This window comes from Apodemus sylvaticus, chromosome 22, assembly GCF_947179515.1.
Source record: "Apodemus sylvaticus chromosome 22, mApoSyl1.1, whole genome shotgun sequence".
Lineage (NCBI taxonomy): Eukaryota > Metazoa > Chordata > Mammalia > Rodentia > Muridae > Apodemus > Apodemus sylvaticus.
The window spans coordinates 26,298,144-26,324,205 of NC_067493.1; the positions used below are offsets into that span (position 1 = coordinate 26,298,144).

A 26,062-nucleotide genomic window follows, 5' to 3' on the forward strand; every position below is an offset into this window, starting at 1 on the left:
CACAGAACCCCCGCAGTGTGGAACCCAAGAGCAATAGTCTCCCACACAGGGGCCACCTCAGAACAGCAGGTCAGTGTGTTTGTGGCCTCTCACTCGACGGGACTAAACAGCAACAGATGAAGCCACCGGAGCCAATTTCAGCTGTCAGCGACCTTGCCAGGGGCTTTCAGATAACCGAGCTTCCAGTGGCACCCAGCCTTCGGTGTCAATGTGTACACCCAGAGTGGGATTCGGGATGGATCTGGTGGATTTACTGCTTTACCTCCTCCACAGGATCCCCGGGTGACAGTCCTGCTGTGACCATGCCAGCCCAGCCAATAAGACTGCACAAGCAGTGCCACACAAGTCCTGGGGTAGCAGGAGCTAAGAGCCAGGCTTGGGACAGAGCAGGCTAGCCTCCAACTCAGATACCCACTTGCTTGCTTCTGCCTCCTGAGTACTGGGACAAAGTCCTATACCACCAATGCCTGTCTCTCTCGAGTTCCAGGCCTACTCTACAAATCAGGTTCCAGGACAAGCCAGAGAAACCTTGAAAACCAAAAGTACCCAGGAGATGGTGCCACAACCCAGTATTTGGGGGACAGAAGCAGGCAAATCTGAGTTTCTGGGTTGTCCTGGTCTACAGATTAAGCTCCAGGGCAGCCAAGGCTACATTAAGTCTCAAAAAACCAAAAGCAAGCTAGACCAATGCTATGAAACCCAAACTCGAGCTGAGGCTATGCTTAGAGCTCAAGCTAATGACACTCAGGCTGTGGGAAACTTTCTCGGACACCCCTGAAGCAAGCCCCACCTATCTCTCAGAAATCTAATTCAGACGTGTGAGGCCGGAGTGAACACTCCTTAGATAACGGTCCTCCTTGGTCAACCCTGGAGGCCAGGAAATGTCCTGAGGACCCAAGGCAAGAAAGACTGGCTGAGGTTAGGGCCCAAGGGAACCCCCACCCCTCCTGGAGCCAAGGCGGAGCTGAAGCCTGCAGCACTGCCCTAAACCACCCAAGCTGAGCCCCAAGCACTGTCCAGAGGCAGGGGCTCTCCCTACATTCCAGCTGCACCACACGAAAGCTTTTACTTGAAAAATCCCAATCAAGCTTCAAGGTGGGGAGCTGAGAGCTATTAAAAACCTGCAAATGTGCCTTTTCCTCACTGCTGTGAAACTAAAAATGTGTTTAACGAACATTGAGAACGGCCAATACTGAAAACAGAAGAGGCCTGCAACCATGACCAAACTTTGACACAAGGTCCAAGGAATAAAGCACCCAAGACCAGGAGGAATGGTGGGCCGCCTCCAATGCAGTGTATAAAGCACGACCTGGCTTCTGTTCCGCATGCTAATGGTCAGTCCTCCGCTGGAGGCCCGTGGCTGCAGGCCCTGCTGGGAGCGCATGAAATACATCTGAGAGGAGCAAAGCACCCGGGTGAGGCTCTCTATGCCTGGCTGCTGTCTTCTCTACTGACACGAGGTAACTACAGAGGTGCGTGTCCAGTGGCTAACCCCACAGTACTGGCTTTCCAACCTGTCCAATGCATGCAGAGAGGTTCCAGACAGGCAGGCTTTCAACAAAGAAAGAGGACATGTGCAAGAACCCTTGCCCTAGGCAGAGGGCAGGTCTCGAGGCCACTTGGAGCTAGAAAGAGGACCACAACAGCATTTTCACACAGGGCTGCTTTTATTTCCACATCCAACCTGTGCAGAGGCCCTGGCACAACCTGAACAGGTAAGGGCTGCTGGGTGCCTCCAGAGTTTCTGGCACAAGTAAGTGGTGGGTGTGCAGACTCCTGATGGTCTCCAGGCCACACCCACTGGCCCACAGGACCACCAAGTCCGTGAATGAAAACCGCACTGAGCTGCAGGTGGAGGCTCTGGAAATTCCATGGGCAGCAGCAGGAATTTGAGGAGCCACCAGGAACGCTGCAGTGAGGCCCCAATGCAGACACGGCTGATAAAAACCCAAACAGGGCAATGTGAGGGCAGAGGCTCGAGTGTCCCCGCTGTGGACCCGGGGCTAAAGGCACAGAGCTGTGTCGGGATGGAGAACCCTGGGTGCACTCGCAGTCCAGAGCAGGAAAGCACGGGAGAGCCCAGCCCAAGGGGCTCTGTGAAGAGCAGCCATGGATCCTGGGCACGGCACAGTGACACTGCAACAGATGAACCACCGTTTAGTCAGACACAAAGCCAGTCAGCACAGCTTACTTCACTGAGCACACTCCAGGCCTCGAGAGGCTGAGCTCTCTCATGGTTCCTGAAGGAGGCCAGCACTAAGAACCAAGGCAGGCAGGCAGGCAGGCAGGCAGGCAGGCAGGGAGGGAGGGAGGGAGGGAGGGAGGCAGGGAGGGAGGGAGGGAGGGAGGGAGGGAGGCAGCAAGCACTCCCTCCTGTACTGTAGCCTGTACCAACAATATCAACAGAGTGACTGCTGTGCCTGACCCCCTCCTTGTAGCACAGCCTTCTGGGATGGTCATGCCCTCCTCTGCTTCCTCCCCATCACCCACTAGCGGCAGCACTCCCATCTTCCTGGGGTATCTTCTATGTTGTGGTCTAGCCAGCAGCCAGGGGCTCATCAGCGACCCCCATTCCCGGCTACATGTTCACAAGTCTTACCACAGTGCTGAGGTCACTCCTGATTTCCCAGAGGAATGACCTCTTCAGTGACAAAGAACTCGATGGTCTCTTCCTCCCAGTCATCGACGTTGCTGTCCAGCTCATCCGTGTCCACCCCTGAGAGAACAGACAACGGACTGACTCCTGGAACGTGGCCGCAAAGCCAGCAGCAGGGCTCTGGGGACCACTCCACTCGCAGACAAGCCCCGAAGCTTGGTTACCTCCCCGTAGCTCTAGACGCTCGTTCTTCTGCTTCATGTAGAGTTCCTGGGCCATTTTTCGGTACTGCCGGAAGTCCTCCATCATAGTCCGCCTTCTTTCCACTAGTTCCTGTCAGGTAGGGAAGGTTGTAGGGTTAACCAGGACAGCTGCTCAATGACAATGATCCCACAAAACCTAGCAACATTGGTGAAGTTTGGAAGATGTCAGTGGGACCCTTGTTTCTCTTCCTAATCATATCCTCTGCCTCCCCCACAACCCCTCTAGCAAGGAAAAGCCAGCTTTCACTCAGTGTTAGTGGCTGTTGGTTCCCAGGACCAGTGCTGGCCCTTTGCTCCCCATTGCTAGTTACCCTTCACAAGTGCAGAACAAGCCAGCTCAGGCTCCTGGCACACCCTCACTAGTGTCCAGGGCAGGCCAGAGATGGATTCCCATGAGCCTCCCCCTCGGCGGCTCACCTTGGAAGCTTTGGACTGGCTCAAGCGATCCTTCTGCTCAAAGATCTTGGAGTATTTCTTCAGATCCTTTTTAATTTGCTGAAACCAAGACAAGTCTCTCAGGATTGAGCCTTCAAAGCAAGATCCGCAACTGCTGCCTTCAAAGATGCCGATGTGCAGTGACAGCCTCCAGGACTAAGAGGATTCAGCCCAGGGCACCTGCATGCCCAGCTGGCGCCTCTTACTTCATGGAAATGACTCCTAGGGTGAGTCCCTCCCAGCTCTGACAACAGCACAAGCCTATCCCATTACATAATCCCTTCTTAGCTCTTCCAATCCCACTGGAGCTTGTTTATAGCCTGTCTGGCTTAGGCAGACTATCATGGGTTTTCTGAAGTGGGGAGGGGGGAGGAGGAGAGGAGGAGGACGACGACAATGGATAGGGTCATCTTGTTGCTATACATCAGAGTCTGGAAAGAACTCACCATCCTCCTGCCTCAGCCTACTGGGAGTATAAGCACTAGCTAGTTTGACATGGCTTCAGGTCAGGTCTCACTGGTCCTGCAATCTTCAGAGCCTCTCCATGTCCTATCTCCACTCCCCACTGACTGCCCCTGTCTAGCCACAGGACAAATGCCTGGATTCTTTCAGTGCCACAACTGGTCCCTTACCCCAACCAGGCATGGACCACAGACCTTTATCTGATCCTGGCTGAGGAGTGTTGGGGGCCTTGGTCTCCAGAGCAGCTGGCAGAAGCGGTCCTTGTTGTTCTTCTGGAGAAGGCGACCTTGGAAGGTCCACAGCCAGTAAGCATTGTCCACCTAGAGGGCAGTGGGAGCCATCATACAAAATGTGCAAGGCCACCCTGGGACACAGCACCAACCAGAGCACTGGTAACCCGAGACATAGCACACTGGAGACAAAAAACACCTGCCCCCTGCTGTGTTCACCCTCCGGCAGGAAAGACAGCAAGCGAACAGTAAGGACCCGGGCCTGCTTCTCACTCACTGGTCTGACCAGGAACTTCGGCAGCAGTGCCGGTTAGAGCAGCAGGGCCACAGCTCAGCTTCCCCGCAAGCCTCTTACCTGAGCTTCACAAGCAGCTCTTCAGGAGCTTTGTGAACTGAGTGGAACAGTCCCTCACAGGCTCAAAGGCCTCTTCCTCTCCTCCCCTCCCCTTCTCTTTTTGGGGGTGGGAGATGCTGGGATGGAGCCCAGGCAGGAGCTATGCACTGACATTCCCAGTCCCACAGTGTGCTAAACAAGTACTGGGGGGGGCCGTGCTGCATGCATTTGGGATGGGGCCTAGACAACACAGCCTGTAAGGAACATATGAGGTGTGTTCCAGACACTGCCCAGGGGCATCGGGAAGCAAGGGCTCACAGCTCATCAGCTGGAGCCCTCTGAGCCCCCAGATGCTGTTTGCATGGACTGGCTCAGCTGTCTCCCCAACAGTGAACACAGGAAGCGGTCTGCCCTCAGGAGGTACGGTGCCCATGCCAGCAGGCCCTGCTGAGCAGACATGCCCAATGCTCTGGCAGCTGACCTCTCAGCAGTCAGTCTCTTGAGAAAGTCTGCCTCAAACCGTCTCCCTAAACCACAAAGGTTTGTGAATAATCCCTGACCCTGGCGTCCCTGGACACTCCCACAGAAAACAGTTTCCCTGAGTCCCAGCGCCTGCCGTCCTCTACCTTATGGCTCCACCACGACACAGAGGTGACCACGTAGCGGCCAGTTGGGTCCCATTCAACGTCGGAGGCCATGTAGTGCTCTGCGATGTTCATGACGGTGCAGTCTGAAGTGTCGACAAACGCCAAGGCACCGTTCATGCTGTGGGGTGACAGGGCAGCTGCAACCCACAATCCCCTGCACCCCCACAAGAGTCCAATGCCCCTCACCCCACCTGAGTCACAGGGTGAGAAAGGTGAGGACTCTGCTGGCTGTAGTTAGTTCCCCGAGCCTCGGCCCTATTGCCCTCACGTTGGCAAACTTCCTAAGGACAGCCTGAGGCTGGGACCAGGACATGGATGGCGTACACAGTGCTCTGTGGCCTCTAGAGAAGATGGCACATATGGAAGTTTCCACAGCAGTCCTTCCCAGCAGAGGACAGGCTGAGTGTGCTCACTATGCTCATGTGCTCAGCTGGAATGCAGGGGGACAAGGGAAAGGCACCCCAGCCACAGGGGGGGGGGGGTGGGGGGAGCGCGGGCAGGACAGCCTCCAGCTAAGTATCTGTTTCACTGGGATTCACAGGAGGGGCACAAGGTTATGATCACAGAGGACGTGTCATCTGCAAGTCACTACTTCAATCAGCCTGGGGTGGCTGGAGGCTCAGCTGTGATAAATATCCAGTGGAATGATAATGCTCCATCTCAACACAAGCCCTCAGGAGCGGGGCGGTGCCACAGTGGGGGGCCGACCCACCTCCTCAGCCCGGCCAGCACCACAAACTGCCCCTGGGGACTCCAGAAGATGGTGTTGGCTTGTTGCTTGTCAAACATCTCTGCAAAGAAAGCAAGTACCTGTGAGGGGCTGAGCCGTGCCTCTCATGAGGAGAGCTGGCAAAGACAAAGCCCACATATGATCCCAACACAAGCCTACTGGCCACTTTGGGAGAACCATTTCCAAACCATTCCTCTGCTCACTTATACCTAAAGTCATGATGCATGCTTCTGGGTGGAGGCTGCTGCCTATTCTGGAAGTCTAGTAGATGCGATTTTCAACTTCATATGCAAAGAACTCACTGACAGCAAATACAGTGACTCATCTCAGAAGTCCTTGGTGACCACCAACACCACCAAGGACCAAGATACCAAAGTCACCATCTTTCAGCGTGATCAAGCAAACAGTCTTCCCAGTCCCCCTGACCCTGGGTGAAACTGACAAAGCAAATGCGGTGACAGCCCAGGTCACCCCTAGCTTCTCTCAGCCTTCTGCCTGCCTCTAATTATAACAGGGTGTATCCTTGGCCACAGGACTCAGGGTGAAGTCTTGACAAAGCAGCCATCTTCCCCTATGGGGGTGGGGGGAAGTCTCACATTCACAGAAAGCTGCAGGACCAATGTCCTTTCTGGCCCCAATGCACAGGAGCACTGACTGTGACCCTGGTGGAGAGCTAACAGCTCAAAAAGAGATGACTCAGACATTCAGGAGATAAATGACCCCTTTCCCGGTGTCTGATCTCTGAGATTGTCTACCTTTTACACATCCAAGAGAACCAACAACACAATGGACTTTACAACACAGTCAGCTGATCCTGTCACAAATGGTTAGACCCAGGTGACAGGAAACCACATGTTAACAGAAGGTCCCAGTCCAAGAAAACCACAGTGTGACTGCTATGGCAGAGGGAACAGGGTAGCTGGCTTTCTCTAACAGCTTTTGAAATACAGCCTGGGGCAACCCTGCAGATCCATGCCAGTTCAGCTTGTCCTGAGCCCTAAACCTGCTGTGGCGCTGTCACGGCACACAAGAGTAATCAGCAGCCCTCTGGGAGTCTAAGCAGGGCCACATGCTGTCCCCATGCCAAAGGGGAGTATCTTTTAGGGGAGCACTGTTGCACAAATGCGGATGAGAACACGCCCCTTCCTGGGGAGCCATGGAGGACTTGAGGGTTAAGCCAGGCTGAAGGGCAGGGGCAGTGAAGACCGACTTAAACCTGAGAAGGCGGCTTAGCAAGGGCTCAGTGGACATGAAGCATGTGCTCCCTCCCTCGGTCCCAGTCACCCCACCCTCAGCATCCTACTGTCATCTGACGCACAGCTGGAACCCTGGCCCAGCTCTGCAGAGGGAGCCCGAGGGCAGACTACTTACTGATGAGTTCGATCTTCCCATTGCTCTTCACGTGGTAGAAGGAGACGGATATCCGAGGAGCCTCGCCATGAAGCACAGCAAACTTACTGCCATTGGGTTCCCAGGCAAAGGCTATGATGGTTTCTACAATCACCAGGAAAGAGAAGTCAGCTGCTGTAACATTTCATACCAACATCTCCATTTTCAAAGATCTTCACTGACTGGAGAAAAGCACCCCTAATCCACTAGCCGAACCACAGAGCAACAGACAGCAAGAGGGAAGGGAAGGTAGCAGAGTCAAAGGCAGCTGGTTTACTCTGGTTGGGATGCTGTGTTACTAACAAGCCCAGCCAGGGTAGCCCTGGCCTCCTGCGAGCTAAGATCACAGGCAGGCCCCCCACACTATCCTTAGCTGACTAAGGACTTAAGGACTTAGTTGTGATCTTCTATAGTCAAACAAAGTGAAAGCCAGTGAAAGGCACAGGTGCTTTACCAGACAAAGGCTGGACTGCGACTACTCCAGAGTAAAGGAGGTAACGAGGCAGCTCTGTCCACTATATCAGCCTTTCTCTTTCTCACTGCTGGGCAGTGGAGCTCGCTCGCCTTTGATCCCAGACTTGGGAGGCAGAGGCAGGTGGATCCCTGTGAGTTCCAGGCACCCAAGGATACATAGTGAAATCCTGTCTCAAAACATCCCACTTCAAAAAAAATTTTTTCAGAGAGAAAAAAGAAAGAAAGGGAAGGGAAGGCAGCCAAGCCTGGTGGCCCAGGCTTACAATTTCAATACTTGAGAGGCCAAGGCAGAAAGATTGGCGTTCAAGAGTAGATGGGCTATAGAATGAATCTCTCTTTCACAGAAACAAACAAAATCAGTCAAAAGTGCAACCAGCTAGAAGCTCATCCAGGTAATTCCAGGCACAGTGTGCCTGTAACCCTAAAGTGGACAGGAAAGCAGGCAGGAGGGTCCCTGTGGCTGCTCTGTCTGAGATCTCACTTCAGCACCTGCTGTGAGATGCTGGACAAGACAAAGGCCCGGAAGGCCCTTCCTGCTTACCTTTCATCTCTACAACATCGACAGGCACCTGCTTCTCCCTCATTCGGAAGATTTCAAAATTTGTGACAACTCCCTGTTGACAAAAGAAAGGGGTAACATTATGGAAGGTGAAGACAGGAGAAGATGGAGGCGGGGGAGGGTACAACTGACAATCACAGAAGACAGCGCTCACCCACCAGCATGTCCATGACCCTACTGTGGTTCTGAGGCTGTCCTGACAACACAGCCCAAGCACACTCTGCAGCACATCTACCAGAGTTCTCAGGGGCCCTGCAGTCCAGAGAACAGACTTGCACACTGTGGAGCGACCTGCACCAGGACCTTCAAAGCACTATACCTAACAGCAGACTCAGTAACTACTCACCCACCACTTAATGCATGCCCATTAACATGTGGATGGGTGTGTGCTGGAATACCAGTCAACCATGAAAAAGAATAGAACGAAATGATGATGCATGCTACAATATAGATGGGATTGTTAAAGAGGAGGAAGAGGAGGAAGTAGTAGTAATAGTGCCATCAAGGAAGCTGGACACAGAGGACCACAGTCTGCAGGGAAATGTTCCTAACAGAGACATGCAAAGAGAAAGCAGACCGGAGGCTGTCGGGAGTGAGGAGGGGGCCAGGGGCATAGCTCAACAGTACATCTGACCAGCATTCAGAGGGTTGCCTGAATATGACACCAGTACAGGGTTAAAAAATAAAAGGGCAGACCAAGGAGCAACCTGATAAAAGGGAAATGGGGGGTGTCAGCTGATGTGCAACTTAGCATGCACAGTGGCACGCCTGTGTGACCTGCTAAACACACAAAAGTCACAGAGAGGGCTCACTACTTAATCAAAGTATCTTTGATATATAAATTACATCTCAAGAAAAATGAGTTGGGACAGGCTTGGTAGTTCATGCCTGTAGTACAGCACTCAAGAGGCTAAAGCAAGAGAATCACTGAGTTCAAGGGTACCCAGAACCAAAGACTGAAACCTTGTCTTAAAAGAATGGAGAGATGGCTCAGTGGTTAAGAGCACCGACTGTTCTTCCAGAGGTCCTGAGTTTAATTCCCAGGAACCACATGGTGGGATGGTTCATAACTATCTGGAATGGGATCTGATGCCCTCTTCTGGTGTGTCTGAAGACACAGCGTATTCATATAAAATAAATAAATAAATAAATCCTAAAAGAAAAGAAAGCCTGGGTTTCACTGTGTGGTCCTGGATAGTCTGGAATTTGCTATGTATAGCAGGTTAGTCTCAAATTCCGAGATCTGACTGCCTCTGCCCAGAGTGCTAGGGTTTAAAGGCACGCACACCATGCCTAGACACAATGTTTTTTGGATGAGGAAAACACAAATTATACAAACAGAAACATCTGTGTGCAGAGCTGTGAAGTCCACCTGTTTACCAGAAAAACAATATATCCTTTTAGCTTCTAGTAAGAGTGGCTGACACTACTGTATTTTTCTGTGAGCTTGAAAATGCATGAGGTGATCAACTCTAAAGGCATAGGTAAAGAAGACAGGATCAAAAGGCCTCTGAGTTCTGGTAAAGTGCTATGTCCAGATTGAGAGTCTTATATCACTAGGAAACACAGCTTCTCAAGCACTGTGAAGTAGAACTCCATGTGAGTGCCATCAAAAAAAAAAAAAAAGCAAAGCCCCAACTCCCCAAGGCCCCAGTGGCCTTGTGTGCTTTGGCATCATGAACTTCCTTCCCTGCCCTAGAGTCTGTGCTCTAGAGTGCCAGCATGCTGAGGCTGCCTCAGACACACACTGTTACAAACTGTGTTGTCTCTACTGTACTTAAAAAATGTATTTTCTAACAAAAACTTAGAAAACAAAGGACTGTTCTTTTCCGTCTCTCTTGAGCATGTATGGAGTTAGTAGGATCTCTGAATTACACTGTGTTAGAACACTTGTTTGGAAACCGCCCTAAGCACAGCATATCACGTCTGCCCTTTTGTATACTGGGTTATGAGACACACTCTCAGCACTGACAATAAAACCATCAAAAATATCCATCAACTCTATAAACATTGCACAGTACCAAAAATCAGGCCAAGGTTTAACTCTTTATGTTACACACAGGGCCAGACAGAGATAAATAAAGTACTTGTTGCTCTTGAAGAAGACCAGGGCTCAATTCCCAGCACTCACATGGCAGCTCACCATTGTCTATAACTCTAGGTCCAGGGGATCTAATGCCCTTTTCTGGCCTCCAAGAGCTCTGCACACACAGACATACATGCTTTTATGATGATCAGTTTATGCTGGGTTTGTAAACCTATTCTGTACTTATAAATATCTAGGAACAAAAGTTTCTTGGGTGTAAAGCAATTATGAAAGTCAGAGTTTAAGAAGCCTTCAAGCCAGCCTCGTGGTAATCCCAGCACTCAGGAGGCAGAGAGGCAGATCTCTAGTGTGAGGCCAGCCTGGTCTACAGCGTGGGTTCCAGGACAGGCATTTAAAAACAAAAAAAAGCTTTCAGCCAGAATATCTTGAGAGTCCTTCACCATGACCAGACAGCTAACAGTTTTAGCATCAGGCAACAAGGGTACCTACCCCACAGTCTACATAATTAGCCACCCATTGACATCGCCTGACAAACAAGCGCACAGGCTGGAGGGACTGCAGGAAATCTGAATTACATCACTAGCATTCTACCAAGCAGCTGAAAACCAATTCTAACTGCAACTCTAGGAAGTCTGAAGCTCTGCACACACAAACAAAAGAAACAGATCTTTAGAAGCAGCAGCTCATTTAGAAAGGGCTCCCATGCTAGCACTCACCTGTGTGCCTTTCGGAGTCCTGTCCACCTTTACACATAAGTAGTCTCCATTTTTCTGCCAGTGCAGCTTGCAATCAACCACATTGAACAAATTCCTCACTCGGATCTCCTGTCTGGTGGGCAGCTGCATCAGGGTCACCCTGGCTGGAATATCTTTGTCTTCTGGCACCCAAAAGGCAATGATGTTACCACCCGGAGACCAAGAAAAGTCTCTGCAGGATGAAGAAGAAATAAAAGCTTATGCAAATAGATGGTTACAGACCCAAGCAGCAGAGATGGCCAAATTTATTCTTCCAAGCTCTATGCCGGCATCCTGCCTGCTATGCTGAGCCTGCTGCACTCCAGCCATGTGCTAGACACTCTAGTGCATAGCCTGCAGAGCTCTAACCCTGGGGCGTGATCACACTGCTGTGGCAGCAAGGGAACAGACAAAGGGATGCTGCTTATTGTACCCACCGCCCCACGCTCTAGTAACTGCTCTGCAGGGCAGACAGTGTGGCAGGTCGGCTATGGGAGCCACGTGGAAAGCCTCCACACACAGCACATTCTTGTCTTCTATTTTGTTGCTGTTGAGATGGCTTATTGCCTACACTGGACTCGAACTTGTGAACTCAACAACTCCTCTCCTTAACCTCCTGACCAGCTGAAGTGCAGAAGCCCACCACCACATACAAATTTGGTTTTGGATTTGTTGCAGACCAGTGTATGCCCTGTTTTTAGTTTTTGTTAAAAGTAGAAATGACATCCAGGAATGAAAAACACAAAAGGAAGACATGCCAATGTCCTCCGGGCCGATGAGCATTCGCCACCCCAGGACTGACCAGCTCCAAATGACTTCAGATAAAGCAGTGTGTGTCCACTCACCTAAGACAGAATGAGCTGCAGTTCCTCGACACATACCCAAGCCTTATCCCACAGAATACCTTCTACCAGGGAGGTTTCCAAAAACAAGCCACTGTGCTCAAGTCTACACACAGTCCCTACTCTAGCCGGGCAAGACTCTGTGACCTTAGTATTTATTCCTGTGGTCTGTAAGCAGGAGCTACTGAAGAATCCCCAATGTTTGCAGAAACAAGAAGCAAATGCTTTTTCTAAGGACGGAGTGCTATGAGCTGGCGAGATGGCTCAGCAGTTAAGAGTACTGACTGCTCTTCTAGAGTCCTGGGCTCAATTCCCAGCAACCACATGGTAGCTCACAACCATCTGTAATGAGATCCGATGCCCTCTTCTGGTGTGTCTGTCAGTGTACCCATATAAATAATAATTAAATAATAAATAATAAACAAATCTATGTGGTAGTATATGCCCGTGATACTAGCCTGTGGGAGAACAGGGAGTTCAAGGCTATACTCTGCTACTGAGAAAATTCTAGGCCAGCTTGAGCTACATTTCAGATTCTTAAAAAAAATAAAAAAACAACCCTGGCCAAGTGGTGCTGCCACATAGTTTTAATCCTAACATTCAGGAGGTAGAGACAGGCAGATCTGCATATGTTTGAGGCCAGCTTGGTCTACAGAGTGAGTTCCAGGACAGCCAATGCTATACTAAGAGCCCGCTCTCTAAATAAACACCCTCCTGCAATGACCTGAAGGTCTGTTCATGTGCTCCTCAAATGCACTGTGAGGTGGTGGCCAGAGGTGAGGCCCTTGTGAGGTATATCAGTCTTAAGGAAGGGAAGGTGGGGACCCAGTAAATTTTTTATTTTGTTTTTATATTTTTTTATTTTGAGACACGGCTTCTCTATGTTAACAGGCTTGGCTGTCCTGGAACTTGCTCTGGAGAACAGGCTGGACTTGGACTCACAGGGATTGTCTGTCTCTGCCTCCTAGTGCTGGGATTAAAGGCCTTGTTTGCCCTGCAGACAAATGCCTTTTAAAGAGAGCTGTTCCATCCATCCATACACACACACACACACACACACACACACACACACAAACACACACCATTCAGTTAACAGAAAGCACACCAGATAGAATTCCACCAGCTCATCTTGGACTTCTAGTTTTAAGAGGGAAAGACTGACATTTCTGCTGTTTGAAGGTAATCATCCTATGTTGCTACAGCAACCAGAGCACACTGACAGTGGCTTTACAGAAACATTCACTTACTTTATTCCGGAGATCTTCAGGCTCTTCTTGTCCAAAAGGCCCATAGACTGCCCACGAGGGAAAGAAAAGGGGAAAAAAAAAAAAAAATCACAGCTCAGAAAGGTCAGGGCAGCACCATCTCTAGGTACCTCTTTTTAAAATTTATCCTGCAGGGAGAGGACATGTCACAGCACACATGTACAAGTCAGAAGACACTGTGCACAAGCGAGTTCTCACTTTCCTTGGTGCAGTGAAGGGCCTGAATTTTGGCTGTCAGGCTTGGCAACATGCGCCATCACCCACTGAGTCATCTTCCAGCTCCCACTCCCCCGTTTAAGAGTGTAAGATGCTGCTCTATCTGGGGAGCACTGCAAGCATGGAGGACAGGTGGGCAGCAGCCAAATGCCAGCAGCAACACACAACTTCCAATGTGACTTTAGCCGGAGCCTGGGCAGGGAATCCGACCTCCACCCGGCACAGCAAGGGTTGGCCCTCACCACTAGTCCACACAGCCCCACCTTCCTTACTACAGCACATTAAGAGCAGCACTGGCTATATCCATGTGGTATCTCCACAATGTACAGCCACCATGCACGCACCCAACATCTGGTTAGCCTTCTAGAACACTAAAATAACCATGGGAGCTAGGCCACAGCGCAGTGATAGAGCAGAGAGATGCCTTAGCACACAGGACTCCAGTTCAATGCCCAGACTTCCGTAAAGACGGAATTACAACTCACAGGTGTCTCATAGATGCTAAGAGTATCCAGGGTCATTCTTGCAAAGAATTTGCCATCATGGCTCCACCTGAGGAGAAAGAAGTGTCAGGCTACACGGATAGAACAGAAGAGGCCACAGGCAGACCAGGCCTTTGGTCTACTCACTTGAAGATGGGCCAGTGGGCTGAGCTTTCACAGTGAAAACCTCTCTTCTTATGCCCCGTGAGGATGTCCCAGATGATGATAGCCTGCGGGTCATCCTGAGTGTCCATCAGTGGGCTGAAAGTCACCAGGTATCTGCAAAAGAGGGTCACTTAGCACAGCACTTCCTTGGTGTGACAATCATATTCCCAGCACACACTGCTATGGATCACAGAAATAAGATATGCAGGAAACACAGAATGCCACCAAGATGCGCAGAACCAGCCTTTTCACACTCACCATGACCACCCAAGAACAGTGTCTTATCTCTCCCAAGTTGGGGCAGGATGAGCATAACCACGTACAAAGTATGTCACAGAATACTACAGGAGTCACCTAGAATGGTGTCCCCAGCACAAGTGGCCCCAAGCAATCAAAGACCCCCAACAAGTCTGCTTCGTGGGCTCCTGGGATTCTCTCTGAAGACCAATGAGGTAAAGAGAACAAGTGGTATTCAGCCAGGTGGTGGTGGCACACGCCTGTAATCCCAGCACTCTGGGAGGCAGAGGCCTCCCAGGATTTCTGAGTTTGAGGCCAGCCTGGTCTACAGAATGAGTTCCAGGACAGCCAGGACTATACAGAGAAACCCTGTCTCAGAAATACCAAATCCAAAAAAACAAAAACAAAAACAAAAAAAAAGGTACCATACAGTTCTAAAGGGAGTGTGCTTCAGGGACACAGGAAATTAGCTATCTAACTGCAGTGTATACGAATTTTTATTTGTTCCCACAAAGCAGATGTGTCCTAAGGAAACAACCCTCACAGCAAGGGGCAGTGGAGAGGCCCCCGCAAGCCAGAGAACACCAGTAGAAAGTCCTCCTGCTGTAGCATCAGGGCTGGCAAGATGAAATCCCGATTAGCAACATCACATCACACAAACCGCTAAAGCCTGCAGTGAGTACCCACACCACAATCTACAGAACCAGAGCACAGAACACCTAGCAAACAACAGGATAGCCTCAATTGTTCAAGAGGACAGACAGATCATAGCAGGTGTGGTGGTGCACTTGGGGGGTGAAGGTAGGAGGATCAGGAGTCCAATGCCAGCTTCAGCTATAGTGATTTGGGCTCAAGTCATGTATCAAAACAGAGAAAGCCACATCCTAGCCATGTACCAACTGAACTCTCAGAACTCAGGTCAACTGACTACTGCAGGAACTACACAGGCTTCCCAAGGCGGGGGACACGGAGACACCCAGACACAGGCAAAAGGCAGCTATCTCTCACACCCACTTCTTTTTAAAAAATATTTATTTTTTTCACATGTATGAGTGTTTTGCTTGCATGTAGGTGCCCTCGGTGGTTAGAAGAGGGAGCCATGGACGACTGCGAGCCACCATGCGGGGGCTGGGAATAAAGCTGTGTCCTCTGCAGGAACAAGCGCTCCTCTTACCCCCGAGCCACCTCTCCAGCCCCCCCCTCCCTCTCCCTCCCTCCCCCCTTCTCTTTCTCTCTCCCTCCCCCCCCTCTTTCTCTCTCTCTCTCTCTCTCTCTCTCTCTCTCTCTCTCTCTCTCTCTCTCTCTCTCTCTCTCTCACTGCTGCTAGGGTGGCCTCTGGCACTCTGAGAGCAGCACAAAGGGAGGGAAGGATGTGCCAGGCGAAGGGACGAGAGCTAAAGCCACTAAGACTGGGGCCAAGTGTGCACCCGTGGTGTGACTGCCTTTGTCTGCGGGTAACCAGTCTATATCCTGTTGTTTCCTGGAAGCAGGGTCTCATGTACACCACACTGGCCTGTAGTTCCCAAAGGCTGGGGATCCGGTGTGCCTCACAGAGTGTGGCGTGAAGCTTCCTCCAGCTTACCTCCAGCTCTACTTTTTACAAGCCTCTGCTGCAATATTAATTCAGATATGGGAAAGAAACCCTTCTAAGAAAAACTGTCTAGTGCCTGAACTAGAACAAGAAATGATCTATGTGACATTATGACACCAAGTAGCAGTGCTGGCATAGAGTGGTACCTGGAACCAAAGTATCACACAAAGCACATGGTGGCTGCTAGGCAATGCACTCAGGTGAGCACACACGCAGGTCCACTTTATTGAGGGCTATGTTCCAAACCTCACAGTACCCAGCCCAATACAGGTTTTTTCCTACATGTACATATACACATACACCCATGAAAAGTATACATTAAGCACAGTTAAGAGACCAAAACAAGAGAACACAACCATATGAACACACACTATAGTGAGTTCTGTCTCTGTGGTCTCTTTCCTGAAAGGGTCAAGACACAAACAATCTTCCTGTGTGACTGTCACTGCAGCCCAGGAAGACGAAACCACAGTGAGGGACTTATTGCTCAAGTATGGGCTGGGGAGGACGCAGTTCAATGGCAGAGACCCTGGGTCACTGCGAAAAGAAACCAAAGAAAACCCTGAATGCTCGCCTCCCCACCCCTCCCCACCCCACTGCCTGGCTCTAGCAGTTTACATATTGAGGAGGAGGTAAAGGAACAGCCAAATGCTGACAAGAAATCTTGGTAAACCCCACCTCTTTTTTCTCTCTTGTCTGTTTTGAGGCTTTTTTGAGACCAGGTCTCATGCAGCCTAGCCTGGGAGTTTCCTATCAAGTCTGAAAGCAGCACAATCACCTGAGGAGGCGAGATGAGTCGCTCACCTTTCACACGGAGAGAAATCGATGAGCTGCACGCCTTGGTGGCTGAACCTCTGGATCTGCTTGAACTTGTCCCCTCCCCAGAGGGCGATACCCCGCTGATGGAAGGTGGCCAGGTAGGTGCCCTTAGGGGACCAGCGCACGTATGTTTCTGTCCATCTCTGTAAGAAGGCAGGAGCAGTGTGAAAATGACAAGCGTCAAGCACAGCGGCCCTTCCTTCTGCATCTCCTCATCTCTCAGAACCGTTTCCAAGCAGGTAACGACTGACAGTTGTTCTCAGAGAGTGCCTCAGAGAACAAGAGCCTCCACCTGCTCCTGGGGCGGAAACCAGCCCTGCCTAAGGGGACGGGACGGGAGGTCATGGCCAGGGCCAGCTGCTGGTACACACCGCTCTTTCTTCAATTGAGACTGGGTCCTTGACGTCATTCCAGAAGATGGATGTCCGGTCTCCGCTCTCAAAAATCACACTGTACTGATCTCTACACTCTGCCTCTTCCAGCCAGTAACGCAAATTGCCCTAAAAACAATCAAAATCGAGGGACTTAATATACCGCATTCATTTTAATCAAAGAATAGCTTATCAATGACTAGCATACTTAATGACAAATGAGGAGCTCAAGGGATACGGATACCTTTTTACCTCAGTTACAGAATGTCTTCTGACTACAAAGGCAGACGTTTTGTACAACGTACCAGGTCTTTGAAAGGCTGCTTCTCTGGAATGTCCCACTCGTCGCTGATCGTCATGTACCTGGAACAGAACGGGCACTGCTGAGTTCACAGCAGCATGGGATGAGGGGTGCACAGCCGGGCAGCTCCACACCCTCTCTACCCAACCCCAAGCTCAAAGCAAAAGCATAAAATGCTCTTCCCTGGCCAACAGGAACCAACCACCTGAAAGGCCGCCAGTACCCACTGAGGAACGCCCCAGCACCCACGAGCACCCACCACAGATCCCAGGCTTCAACTCACTTATCAAAGTCAGTGAAGAGGTTGACACGGAACGTGTGCTGCTTGTCCAGCTTATAGCCATCTGCATTTTTCACAGCATCCACAGCATGGGCAGGAGAGGCATATTCCAGAAAGATGTACCTGAGCGAGAAGGCAAGCGGCTTGTACACATGATTCCTCAGACTTACTGTATGTACACTGAGCCCTTTCTACATGAACAGAAGCGTCTAACTGTCCTGTGGTGTCTCCATGGCAGTCATGCTGAGGACCAAAGAACAGTAACACAGGCCAAGCAGTTTTCTAAGAAATCTTAAGTTTTTGTATACTCTATTATTCAGGTTTCAACCTATCTTCAATTTTATTTTCTCTAACTATTGACCCTTATGGTTGTATCCTTCATCCCTAGCTTTCATCTTATTTGCAATAAATTAGAGAGAGGGGGGGGGGAGGGGGGAGGAGATCTTAATGGACTGACTTCACGGTTACAAATGACAAAAAAGGTCATTTCCTATTGACACACTATGTCAGCAGAGGCAAGAGGCAAACCCTCATATTCAGCAGCAGCAGCCGCTGTGGATCATTCTGCCTTGTCCAGTCACCAAAGGTAGCTGGTGTTCAAGAACCTTGGTCCTGGGAGACGGGAGGCCCCAGGCCTTCAAAGGATCTACGCCTATAGCCATGCTCAGCACCACACACACAGTGGACGCCTAACTCAAGAGCAAATGGCAGGTCACACTTTAGGCTGCACCCATGGCTTAGGTGACTGAGCAGCGCTACAAGGTGTCACCTCTATCTATTTCAGAGAAGTTAAATAGTTTTCAAAAGCACTTCCAGAGAAATCCACAGGCAGGCTTGCCCCTGGCCTCTGCCCACCTCCGGGCCAGTGGTATCTTTACCTAGGACCTATCTTGGATAGCCTGCTGCTCTGTGGGGATCAGCTCTGGGGACCCGAGAAGCAAAACTTGACCGGAGCGCTTCCCCCTGGGGTGGCGTGAACATACAAACCCCAAGTCCTCGACCACTGCGTCAGCAGCTTGTGCGCTCACCCTTTCGTCTTTCCGTCCTCCTCAGGGTAATAGTCATTTATGATTTTCCCAAACTTGGAGAAGATCTTGTGGATGACATTTTTGAGCTTCTCAAGCCGGTCGGGTCCCACCTGAGGAACGTTGTCTACAACAATCACTGAGTCAATCCCATCCGCTTCCTGAGGCCGATCTTTGAGTACATCACCAAGTAGTTCTGAAGGGTAAAAGAAATGTCAAGTGGGTTCTGTTTAAGCCAAGAAGCACTCACTCATTAGCCAGCAGCAGGCTGCTCACTCCTAAGAGGCATCTACTCCAAGTGCTTCACCACGAACAAAGAAATCAGGACGTGGCTTCGACAAGGAAGACTGATCGTCACACTCCCTCTGACGAGAAGTAGTCTCTAAATGTACCCAGCTGCTGCCGCCAGGGTGGTGCAAGCATGTAATTCCATCACTCTGAAGGTGGAGGAAGATGCATGTGGATCTGAGTTCAAAGCCAGGCTTGACCCTGCCTTAACCAAGTGGGAAGAACCCATTCCTGACAGTTACCCTCTGACCTCCACAGCCTTGTCCATACTCCACACAAAAAAATAATAACGTTAAAAATTATAAAATATAGGCTGGAGAGATGGCTCAGCGGTTAAAAGTACTGACTGCTCTTTTGAAGGTCCAGAGTTCAAATCCCAGCAACCACATGATGGCTCTGTAATGAGATCTAACTCCCTCTTCTAGTGTGTCTGAAGACAGCTACAGTGTACTTATATATACATAAAATATAACATAATGGTAGCACCCCAACCTAAACACGGAAGTAGCCCTGGGTTCAACATCCAATACTGCTGTAAAAACAAACTTAATGAATGGATCACTGCATGAATTTCTAGCTATTATTACTGTCCTTTCTTATTCAATCTTTGCAGGTGTGGTTGCACATGCCTGCAACCCCAGCAGTTGGGAGGTGGATGCAGGAGAAGCTAAAGTTCAAGATCACCCTCAAGGCAAGGCCAGCCTCCTACCAGACTACAGAAGATCTTAGCTAGGAAACGGAAAAGCAGGAGAGATGGCTCAGCATTAAGAATAGGTACTTACCACAGTTGGAGGCAGAGGCAGGTGAATATGAGTTCAAGGCCATAACCTGGTCTATACAGAGAAACCATGTTTGGAAACCCAACTGTCTCTCCTGCAGAGAACCTGAGTTCTGTTTGTTCCCAGTACCCAGGCTGAGAAGCTCACTCAACAGCCTGTAACCCAGTTCAAGGGACTGAACACCTCCAAGGGCACCTGTGCACACATACACACTTAAAAATAAAACAAATCCTTTAAAAACGGAGAGAAACTTCAGCATACTAAACTAAATATCCTAGACGTTGACACCAATCCTTGTGCCTTTCATTCTCAGAAGTGAGAGTTGGGCTGGACAGAGGCTAAGTGGGGAAAGTGCTCGCTGCCCACAAGCCTCCAATCCAGGAGACCAATGTGAATCCAAGGCCAATCTAGTCTACAAAGCGAATTTTAGGATGGCTACACAGTAAGACTCTGTCTCAAAAATATATAATAATAATATAATGCATATAATATATATAATAAGAGCACTGACTACTCTTCCAGAGGTCCTGAGTTCAAATCCCAGCAACCACATGGTGGCTCACAACCATCTGTAATGAGATGCAATGCCCTCTAAAGGCAGCTACAGTATACTAGTATACTTACATATAATAATAAACAATCTAAGAAAGAAAGAAAGAAAGAAAGAAAGAAAGAAAGAAAGAAAGAAAGAAAGAAAGAAAGAAAGAAAGAAAGAAAGTGAATTCTATCTTAGGAGCTAGAGAGATGGCTCAGTGTTTGGCTGCTCTTCTAGAAGACCTGGGTTCAATTCCCAGCATCCACATGGCAGCTCACAAGGGTCTACAACTCCAAGATCTGACCTCACACAAATATGCTTACAAATAAAACCCTAATACATATTAAAAAACATTTTTTAACTGGAGAAGGTGGAGGGAGCTGGACGTCATGGTGCACCTCTTTAATCTCTGCACTCCAGGAAGAGGCAGGCTAATCTCTGAGCTGGAGGCCAGCCTGATCTACAGAATTCTACAAAGTTCCAAAAGGGGTGAAGCTCAGCAGAAGAGCACGCCGGTCTCCATGTGCACTTTCACAGCTACAGTACGTGTACACAGAGAAAGGTGAGCTCATGTAAGAATGCTCTCACGCTCCCGGAACTAAGAAACTAGGACAGAAACACAGCCATTTCTGAGGCCATCCAGGTCTACACAAGAAGATCCTGCTTAAAACAAAGAAGTCTTGGCTGAGTAAGGCCTTTAATCCTAACTCAGAAGGCAGAGGTGAGCAGATAAATTCAAAGCCAGCAACAGCCAGAAAAAAAATCACTGTGAGACCTTGTCTCAAGAAAAGTTGGAAGGGAGGAAAGGATGGGGAGACGGTTCAGCAGTTGAGATCACTTGTTATTCTTCCAGAACCAGAGATCAGTTCCGGGCACCCACATGGGAGTTAACAACCAGCTACAACCTCAGTTCCACATAATCCAATTCCCTCTTCTAGCCTCCAAAGGAAAGTGCATCTGTGGTACATAGACATACATGCAGGCAAAACATCCATACATATAAAATAAAAAACAGAGCTGGAGAGATGGCTCAGTCATTGTAGAGTACTTGTTGCTCTTGCAGAGAACTGAGGCTCAATTCCCAGCACCCACATGTTGGCTCACAGCCACCTTGACCCTAGCTACTCTAGTGTCAAGGAATCTAATGCCCTCCGTCAGCTCCACAGATACCAGTCACACGTGTACTGCATAAATACGAATGCAGGCAAACATACATATACAAAGTTGAAAAAAAATAGGAACACAAATAAATATGTTTAAATATAAAAGGCAATTCTGGGCCAGCAGGAAGGTTCAGTGTCACACAAGCCGGATGACCTGAGTGCAGTCCCTGGGACCCACTGTGGAAGGAGAAAACCAACTCACCAAATGACGTTTTTCAAGGTCTCTATCGGAGGGCTGTAACATAGCTTGGTGGGACACTCGCTTGGCACGCACTGGGTCCTGTGTCTACTACACTAGTCCTTGCATCTCGGGCTGGCTAATTTTATGTCAACTTGACACAATTAGAGTAATCTGGAGAAGTAAACCTCACTTGAGAAAATAAATGCCCCACCAAACACCTGGAGGCAAGTTTGTGGGTTATTCCTTGACTGATGATTGGTACGAACAACACAATTCACTGTGGGCAGTGCCATCCCAGGCTGGTGTCCCTGGATGGTGTAGGAAGGAGCCTGAGTGAGCTATGAGGAGCAAGCTGGTAGCAGCACTCCTTCTCCATGGCCTCTGCATCGGATCGGCTCCTGCCCTGACTTCCTTGGATGATCAACTGACTGACTGTAAGCTGCTTCTGTCACAGCAAAAGAAACCTAATTAAGACACATTTCAAAGATGTTAGAATCAAGAACAGCCAAGGAGCGAGGAGGAAAGAGGCAGATTCTCAACACGGCAATGCCACAAACCTTCACCACTGAAACTCTGGGTTCCTTTAAAATCCTGCTCACCATACAATTAAACAGCCTGCTAAGCTGGATCTGAACTTAACAAGAGGTAATAAAAAAAAAAAAAGCCCAGCTTCCATACCAACTAGACTCCTTCCCAGGCGCTCAAAGCGTCTACCTAGCCTTTAACAATCTGCTTCTCCTGAGAAGGGCAGAGCAAAGTAGCCTCATAATGCAACACATTGTTTCTTTCCATTTGTTTGGGTTTTTTACATTTTATTGTAAAGTGTATAAATGTTTTGCCTTTGTGTATGTATGTGCACCACATGCATGCCTGGTACATGATCACTCCTGGAGTTACAGAGACCTGTGAGCCATCATGTGGGAGCTGGAAATCAAACTCAGGTTCTCTGGAAGATCAGCAAGTGCTGAGCCATCTCTTCAGCCCCCTTCTATTTGTTTTTTGATATAGGGTCCCATGTACCTCAGGCTAGCTTTGCACTCCCTGTGTAGCAGGGGCTAGCCTCAAATCTCTACCTTCCAAGTAGTGAAATGATTGGCATGCACACCACACTAGAGGAAACAAGTTCATGATCAGTAACAGAATAGAAGATATATTCTAAAGTGAAAAAGGACAAGGAGGCAAGACAAGAGTCCACACTGCTGGGGGCTGGAGAGATGGCTCAGAGGTTAAAAGCACTGACTGCTCTTCCAGAGGTCCTGAGTTCAAATCCCAGCAACCACATGGTGGCTCACAACCATCCAAAATGAAATCTGGCACCCACTTCTGGTGTGTCTGAAGACAGCTACAGTGTACTTACATATAATAAATAAATAAATAAATCTTAAAAAAAAAAAAAAAAAAGAGTCCACACTGCTCCTCCTGGTAAAAACCAAAAGGCTGTTTCTCTTCCCACCCTTGTGACACCCTGAGGCCCAAAACCAGATGGCCTTAGAGTTCCTAAGGACTGGATCCTCCCTCCACACACACTACTCTCCCTCCCCTGCAGACACTGGACAGGACCAGCTGGGCTCCCAGCAGACTTGATGAAGGCAGGCTGGCCTTGTAGTCACAAAGCCAGCATCCCCCGACTCCTACAGTCCCCAATTCTGGAAATACTCTACATACTGAAATCTGTGAATTAAATGGGTTCAAATAATTCTTTAAATACTCATCTTGCAGTAGACAGACCCATCGCTTCCCAGTGCTTACAACCAATTCAAATTCTAACTCCAGTTCTAGGAGCTCCAATGGCCTCCTGGGCAATAGACACACATGAGACAGACATGTGGGCAAACAAGCCAAACAAACAAAATGTATCTTTGAAAAAGGGAAAAGATGGGGCTGGAGAGATGGCAAAGTGGTTAAGAGTACTGACTGCTCTTCCAAGGTCCGGAGCTCAAATCCCAGCAACCACATGGTGGCTCACAATCATCCTTAATGAGATCTGACGCCCTTTTCTGGAGTGTTTGAAGACAGCTACAGTGTACTTACATATAATAAACAAATCTTTAAAATAAAGAAATATATATTTTAAGGAAGGAAAAGATAGTGGTATGCATATGGAGAAATGGTTTAATTCGAAAGATGCCTGCTAGGCAAACAACAGGACTTGACTGAGTTAAGATCACTCCCCTGGCCTGGAGGTGGTGGCGCACTCCTGTAATCCCAGCACTCTGGGAGGCAGAGGCAGGTGGATTTCTGAGTTCGAGGCCAGCTTGGTCTACAGAGTGAGTGTCAGGACAGCCAGGGCTATATACAGAGAAACACCCACTTGAAAAAACCAAATCTAAAAAAACCAAAAAGACCAACCTCCCCCCCAAAAAAAGATCACTCCCCCAAGTTAGCACCCTCAAAGAGCTGGCAGTGTGGCAGAACTGCACTCCCATGCTAGAAAAGTGCAAGGAAAGACCTAATGGGAAAAAAAAAGAAAAGAAAAGAAAAAAAAAAAAGCCAGGCGGTGGTGGTGCATGCCTTTAATCCCAGCACTTGGGAGGCAGAGGCAGGCAGATTTCTGAGTTCAAGGCCAGCCTGGTCTACAAAGTGAGTTCCAGGACAGCCAGGGCTACACAGAGAAACCCTGTCTCGAAAAATACCAAAAAAAAAAAAAAAAAAAAAAAGACCTAATGGGCAGCTGCTCTAGCCAACTGGTGAGCTCTGAGCTCAGGGAGACACCTCTCTATACATCAAAAGCAGCTGGATTTAGTAGTGTTTCACACTTGGGCGTAATCCTAGCACTTGAGTGGCCAAGACAGGACCGTGACTTCTGGGCCAACATAGGTCCTGTCTGAAACCATGAAGTGACAGGTACAGTCCAGACACAAAATAAAATAACCAAAGGAACCAGGGGTTCAAAAGGAGCTTCAAAGTCAAAACTTAGGCTCTAACACGGGGGAAACAGGTGCATTAGAGATCAGTGGAGTGGGGCAAGTGGGAACCCAGAAACCCACTCCATCCAGAGCAACTTCCTCACAATAGTTTATCTGCTTCTCATGCTAAGGCATCTTTTAAGAAACACTGTAAGACAAGCCAGGCATGGTGACTCACACCTCAAATCCTGGCGATCTTAAAGTGGAGGCAGGAGGACCAGACATATAAAAGGATTAAGTCAAACAATGGTCACATCAAATGGCAAAGTTCTAAGTTGACAACTATACTGGGGTGCTATATTTTCATGGTATATTATCACTGGTAGATCCAAAAAGCAGTTTAAGGGTCCTACATGTCCGTAGGGTCAGCACCACGAAAACTGAGGCAGAAAAATCAAGAGTTCAATTTCAGCCTGATCTACACAGAGAGGCCCTGTCTCTGTCTGTCTGTCTGTCTGTCTGTCTCTCTCTCTTTTAAAGTGGTGTCCTTAGGCCCTTTGCCCGTTGGTATTAGCCACACCATCACATGAATGTACTGGCTCGAGAGCTTTCAGCCTGAAGTTGAAACGGCAGAGGAACACATGCTACCAACTGTCAGAAGAGATTTTAGGAATTTGGCTCCTGTGCGGGTAGGCAGAAACAATGCCTTTAAAAAGCCAGTCACCATAGAAGAAATCATGAAGTATGCTGCCAAACGAGCAATGCGAAAAAGCAATGTACACAAGACTGGCCCGGGGTACCGACGCAGGAAAGAGAGATAAGCAGGTGGTAATGTGGTTGGGTCCAATGGCAATGCCTTACTATGAAAACCACTGGGAACACACGTCTACAAAGTGGGAAGGCACCAGGCTCTACACGACCTGTCCTCCCGTTTGGCCCTCTGAGGGATCCAGCCGGTCAACACTGGAAACCCTGGCCGGGAAACTGGAACGCCCCCAGATATTCCAGGTCGTTCAGCCCTCCACCAAAACGGCCTCCCCAAATGGTCCCCTACTGTAGAGGGAAGAGAGGATCGTTGCAACCGGGAGATCTCGCGCCCTCGACGTCATGAGGGGATACCCACACCGTGGACACAACCCCGACTACAGTCCTTACCTTCCTCGCTCACGTCGTCTACGAAATCCTCGGGGTCGCTGAAGGAGGGCTCATCAGCCTCTCCGTTCTCCAGAGCCCGCGGCTCCGCCTCGGCCGCGCTCCCGTCGGACCCGCCCTCCTCCTCCGCTCCAGCCGAGGGGTGCCCCCGGGCCTGCTGCCCGCCGGCCTCCGCCTTCCCGGGAGCAGAGGGCTCCTGCGCCGAGGGCCGCTCCGCCGACTGCGGCGTGGGCGAGGCGGCCGGACTCGTCGCCGTTTCCTCTTCGGATTGGGCCGCCGGCTTGGCCCTCACCTCGGGCTCCGCTCCGGCCTCGGCGTCTTCTTCGACGTCTTCTGTCTGCCCCCCTTCGGACCCGCCAGACCCTGCCGCCTCGTCCGTCGAGGGCGACTCGGAGACTGGCTGCTGCCTCGCGGGCTCGGCCCGCTCCTCGGCCGCCTCGGGCACCGCCACGTTCTCAGCGTCCTGCATGGGCCCGCGCTGCTTCTCACCCGGCTCGGCCGCCCTGCTTCCGACTCCCAGAAATCACCGCGCGCCGCTAGCGCGGAGCCATGTGCGTGCAGCGATGGGGCGTACCAAGATGTAGCCCGGGGGGAGACACCCACGCCCTCATTCCTCACGAACAG

General features: G+C 49.8%; 1 protein-coding gene across 1 annotated transcript; it reads right to left on the reverse strand.

Annotated features, from left to right (window-relative positions):
* Positions 1–1,648: 1,648 nt before the first annotated feature.
* Positions 1,649–25,974, reverse strand: Eif3b (eukaryotic translation initiation factor 3 subunit B). The gene is made up of 19 exons (XM_052167769.1): positions 25,442–25,974; positions 18,498–18,690; positions 17,473–17,592; positions 17,194–17,251; positions 16,889–17,017; positions 16,503–16,660; positions 13,853–13,984; positions 13,709–13,775; positions 12,990–13,036; positions 10,883–11,093; positions 8,102–8,174; positions 7,069–7,191; positions 5,680–5,758; positions 4,947–5,085; positions 3,951–4,076; positions 3,277–3,354; positions 2,821–2,929; positions 2,600–2,716; positions 1,649–2,136 (listed from the first exon to the last, which is right to left on the reverse strand). The coding sequence occupies exons 1-18, from the start codon at positions 25,905–25,907 to the stop codon at positions 2,613–2,615; spliced, it is 2,412 nt and encodes an 803-aa protein (XP_052023729.1). The 5' UTR covers positions 25,908–25,974; the 3' UTR covers positions 1,649–2,136; positions 2,600–2,612.
* Positions 25,975–26,062: the final 88 nt, after the last annotated feature.

Coding starts and splice junctions, on each gene's coding strand:
- Eif3b (XM_052167769.1), bottom strand. CDS start 25,907: ATGCAGGACGCTGAGAACGTGGCGGTGCCCGAGGCGGCCGAGGAGCGG. Junction 17,252..17,472: donor CTCTTCACTGACTTTGATAA/GTGAGTTGAAGC, acceptor GTTCTGTTCCAG/GTACATGACGATCAGCGACG. Junction 3,355..3,950: donor TCAGCCAGGATCAGATAAAG/GTCTGTGGTCCA, acceptor TCTTGGTTTCAG/CAAATTAAAAAGGATCTGAA.